This window comes from Carex rostrata, chromosome 14 (assembly GCF_964058835.1).
Source record: "Carex rostrata chromosome 14, lpCarRost1.2, whole genome shotgun sequence".
Taxonomy (NCBI): Eukaryota; Viridiplantae; Streptophyta; class Magnoliopsida; order Poales; family Cyperaceae; genus Carex; species Carex rostrata.
Window position 1 is genome coordinate 6,479,946 of NC_135931.1, and position 4,785 is coordinate 6,484,730.

Genomic DNA, 4,785 nt, shown 5'->3' on the forward strand with positions numbered 1-4,785 from the left:
TGCCGAGAATAGTAGTGTTGGTTTTGTAACTCGAGTAGAACTAGGGTGTTCTTAAACTCACCAAAATATTTGATGAACTTAACTTCAAAATTCATCAAATCAATTTTAAATGACGAATCCGAACTGTTGGAATCCGTCTACCTTACGAGTGATGCGCCTATATGTGAAAATTTTAAACATTCAAATTAATTTAGTATAAAGTCAATCGATCAAAATTAGAATGTTAATAAATTAATTTTAGTGCATTCATTTTTTGAATTTTTTTGACCGCTTGACTTTAAACTAAATTAATTCGAATGTTTAAAATTTTCAAATATAGATGCATCACTCGTAAGATAGACGGGTTTTAATTATTCGAATTTGTCATTTAAAACTAATTTGATAGATTTTGAAGTTAAGCTCACCAAACACTTTGGTGAACTTAAGAGCACCCTAGTTCTACTCTTGTAACTCTATAACAATCTCGAAATAACATTTTGATGTTTTTTTCGGATAAATTACTATTGTGAAATTAATTAGGACTTCCACTGACGTTATACTATTCTTTCACGAACAATTCTCAATTCTGATTTTGACAGCGGACTCGTTCATATCCATCCTTGCCCGTGTAAAAAGTGGATGAAAGAAATAACTACGAAGAGAACAAAAAGGTTATTTCTTTTTTGTTGACAAAAAAAAGTACAAACGAGAAGGATCTTATTTGTATTTGCAGAAATGTTTTGATCCCTCAAGCCATTATACTCGAGGGCGTCTTCCAACTAGTTTAATATGAAAAGTTTTCTAATTTTGTTCAACTTTCATTTTTAGCATCCATATTCAAGCTTTTAAAGTTTATTTATAACATCTTAAAATGTTATTCACAAGCATTTAAACCTCTATATGCAAGCAATAAAATTTCAAATTGTAATTTTAACTCTTAACTACTTTTGTCTTCAAGTCAAAAAAGAAATATTATTTTTACCCACTCTTTTTTAGTTTTTCTCTAATCATTCTCATACATTTTTTTCAACAATCCGTGATGAATTTTATGAATCTAAAAATACGAGCATTTTTTACTCAATTTTCTCTTTCAAATGAGATCCACGAAAAAATATTTTTGAGTTATTTTGAAATCGTTTTTTTTAAGCAAATCCTATGAGCACTTTAAATTTTTCAAATTTTAAACCTCAGTATACAACTATTTAAACCTCTGGTGTCATCATTTAAATTACTATATTCAATCTTTTAAACCTCTAATGTTGATCATGTAGTATGACGTATTTAAACATTTGTATACCATCGTTAAAAATAGTTGTGTTAAACATTTAAATAGTGCTCATTGGCTTTACTTTACAAAAAAAATAAAAACAATGACTTGAAAAAAAACTCAAAATTATTTATTTATGGATCTTATTTGAAAGAGAAAATCAAGTAAAAAATGTTTGTATTTTTAGATTCGCAAAATTCATTACAGATTATCGGAAAAATTGACAAAAATGATTAAAGGAAAAAAAAACTGTGGGTGAAAAGATTCTTTCTTTTTTTGGCTTGAATACAAAAGTAGTTAGAAGTTATAATTACACAGATTTAGAATTTAGTTGCTTGTAGATAGAGGTTTAAATGCTTGCAAGTAGTATTTTAAAATGTTAGAAATAAAACTTTAAAAGATCGAAGTTATACATTAAATACTTGAGAGACTCGCTGAGCGATTTATTTGGGATACGATTATGAGGCTCCTTGTATTTGTACCGGAGAAAGGAAATTTTATAGGAAAAGGCAGAATTAATGGGTATAGAAGTGGAATCAAATGTAACATTGTTTTTTAAAAGCACCCACTTGTTTATAGTTGAATTATACTTTTTTAATTTCCGTGCATTGTATACGCATCATCACCTTGTAACATCAGTCTTCATGTAAAATACCCAAAGATTTGACTTAGAGATCAAATATATAATCAGTAGCAAGGCAATGAAGAACAACAATATTAAAGGTGTACATCAGATGATTAAGAAATACACATTTCTGCAATAACAATTCTATGAAAGATAGATATCCAGAGATGGGTATTGAAAAATCCCATAGAAAATTATAGCATGCATGATGCTCTTTCATTTTCAATTAATAACATATATAGATTAAAGAATCACTCCCAAAGAACTAATAAAGGTAAAAGAAAACCTTTCATAATATTCTCCACTAGATGAAAGCAAACATTGGAGGAGGAACACATAATTATATAAATTGAAACTTCTGATTGGCCTCTTCATGTCCCGTGTTAATATGTCTTTACTCTAGGAAATAGGCAGTCAAGGCACTGGAAGAAGAATGTCAGAGGCTCAGATTAGGAGACCATCTTATAATTTAATATTTTTTTTAAAATGGCTTTCAATATTTGGGTCATTTTTCCGTACATAGTAATTATTCCAATAACATAGGTATTAATTTTCACCAGTAACAAGAACTAACAAAGGTCACCTTTTCTGAAAGCCAGTCAATTGACAAACTTTGTATATATACATACAGTTGCTGATCCATAACACAGTTCATAAAGATCTGGTTAACCAAAGAAACTAATTCTGAAAATATGCTATTTAAACGCAGTGTTAATTCATTATGCATTCGGCCAAAAAAGAATGCATACCTTTACTTTTGTTCCCTTGTGTTTTTTCTGTTGAGGGGTGTCCATGTTGTAGGATTGTATTTGTGGTGTAGGAATACTTGACGGTTCCACCACACACTTCTCCTTCTCTTTTCGAACTGCACTAAATTCTTTTGTGTACTCTTGAGTAAAGTTTGGGTCGACATTCCATTTTCCAAATTTAGGTGCAGTAGGACCTTTCTGTTATGTGTACAACTATTCTCGGATTAATCCCAAAAAAAATAGAAATTACTGTGTTTTTTTATTAAAATTAAAACAGGATCCTTTTGCTAATTTCTTCACAAAAATAAAAGTTGAATTTCAGTAGTTTACATAGCATGGATTACAGTAGAAACGGTTTCCATTTCCAGGCAATTTATGATATAATTGATCATTGCTATAAAGTGAGGTCCTTTTTTTTTAAAACAGTACCTGAGTCCACCATTTTCATTTAAAAACTTGGTTTATCTGGTACCACAATCCTGGTACCAACAGGACTGTTCTTGAAGCAGAAGTCCTAAAATTAAGGTCTTTAAAAGACATCTTACATGATTTGCCTGATACTGGTTTATGATACGTTGCTATTTTTACCTTTGCCATAAGTTCCTCCTCTCTTGAAGATAGTATGTCATGTCTACTGCTATCGCTTGAAGAAGACGGATGCCGGTGATGTCGATTTTCTGGTGGTAAATACCCAAGAGCACTGGTGCTTCCTGTGCAATTGATGCCGTTATTATGTCAACATCAGAGAAAAAAAAAGGCCAGAACAAACTAACTATGATGCGTACCAGATGATGTACCAGTTCTTGGTCTTTCATGACGTCCCTTGGGATCGTCTGGACTTGTCAGAACTTTCTGATGTTTTTCAGGTGACAAGTCATGCCTTCTTCTTTCAATCGAGGCGGGTGGCGGCCTCCTGCTCTGCCTAGTTTGCGGTACAACATTCTCAGGATTACTCTTCGCACTTTTTGGGAGTGACTCCCAAATTTCGCCTATATCATATCCAACCGGAGATTTTACATTCCTCGTTCTTTCACCAATATCAGAGTTTGTTGCAGATGCTTTGTGGTGTGAATTTGTATCTATTGTCTTTTGAATTGGAATACGATCCTTAGATGATCTATCATGTCTAACTTTACGTAACATGTCAAAGTTACTGGTGAATCTAACTTCCTCTGCATTTGGATCATTCCAGACTCCGAATTCCGGAACTTTCTGCCGGACAAACACATCATTGCAAAGGAAAACTAATTATAAGTTCTTATATATCAATGTGTTTCGGCATTGTAGTCAGGAAATTTTGTTTTATTGAGTAAATTTGCATGTAAACTCGATTAGCAACAAAATTTTGGAAATTGAGATTGTGGTCACAGATGAGAAAATTTAAATTACACCTCAAAAAGGTTTGTGAAATTTGGACAAATATTAAATTGTTTACTCCCGTTCTACTCTAATTATCTGCATTTACATCTTATAATTTGAACTCAGGAGAAAGTTCAAAATAAACATTTACCAGTACCCCTTACCATTTCCCTCCCCTTTCACATGCTTGGGAGAGCACGGTAGGATACATAAGCGATCTTCCCATCTCTTGTGCGATTCTTTCATACAAGTTAAAAGAGGCTAAATTATATCTCTTCCATTTATGTTCCTCAATTCCTTCTCTTTTATTTTTTCCTTTCAGTCGCTCATAAATATAAGCTAATTACCAAATGTTGCGAGAAAAGCAAAATTTAAAGTTAAAATTAGGAAAATAAGATGAGGACTACAAAAACATATTGCACTCACGGACATCACGAAGAAGAAGAGCTATTACTGCACCAATAATCTTTTTTAACAATTTTCTTGGCGAGAGAAGAGAAAATAGGAGGAGAAAGCAAAAGACCTAATACTTCCCAAGTTGCTAGCTATGTTGCATTCTATTTTCACATATTTTAAAAGGTTTGGCAGTTGCCTAACAATATTCAAGAATATAAAAAGGATTTATCTAAGGCTGTAAAATAGGTATTTTGAAACGCGTAAAGTTATGAAGCGAACTCTGCTACTTCAGGAAAAAAAAAAAAAAAACTGTTAATAAGTTTTTGTTTTAAAATCACTGAAAAACCCTTTGACATATATCCCATATTTTTATGTGATATCCTAACATTAGAATAACCTCTATATATAAT

The 4,785-nt window shown here is 31.8% G+C and overlaps 1 protein-coding gene across 1 annotated transcript; it reads right to left on the reverse strand.

The window, feature by feature from the left end:
- Positions 1-1,994: 1,994 nt before the first annotated feature.
- On the reverse strand, positions 1,995-4,564 carry LOC144565577 (uncharacterized). Its single transcript, XM_078315367.1, has 5 exons — positions 4,406-4,564; positions 3,406-3,832; positions 3,209-3,330; positions 2,621-2,818; positions 1,995-2,293 (listed from the first exon to the last, which is right to left on the reverse strand). Exons 1-5 carry the CDS (start codon positions 4,409-4,411, stop codon positions 2,255-2,257), a joined length of 792 nt encoding a protein of 263 aa, XP_078171493.1. The 5' UTR covers positions 4,412-4,564; the 3' UTR covers positions 1,995-2,254.
- Positions 4,565-4,785: the final 221 nt, after the last annotated feature.

Coding starts and splice junctions, on each gene's coding strand:
- LOC144565577 (XM_078315367.1), bottom strand. Junction 3,331..3,405: donor AAGAACTGGTACATCATCTG/GTACGCATCATA, acceptor TCAATTGCACAG/GAAGCACCAGTGCTCTTGGG. Junction 2,294..2,620: donor ACAAGGGAACAAAAGTAAAG/GTATGCATTCTT, acceptor TTCTTCTTCCAG/TGCCTTGACTGCCTATTTCC.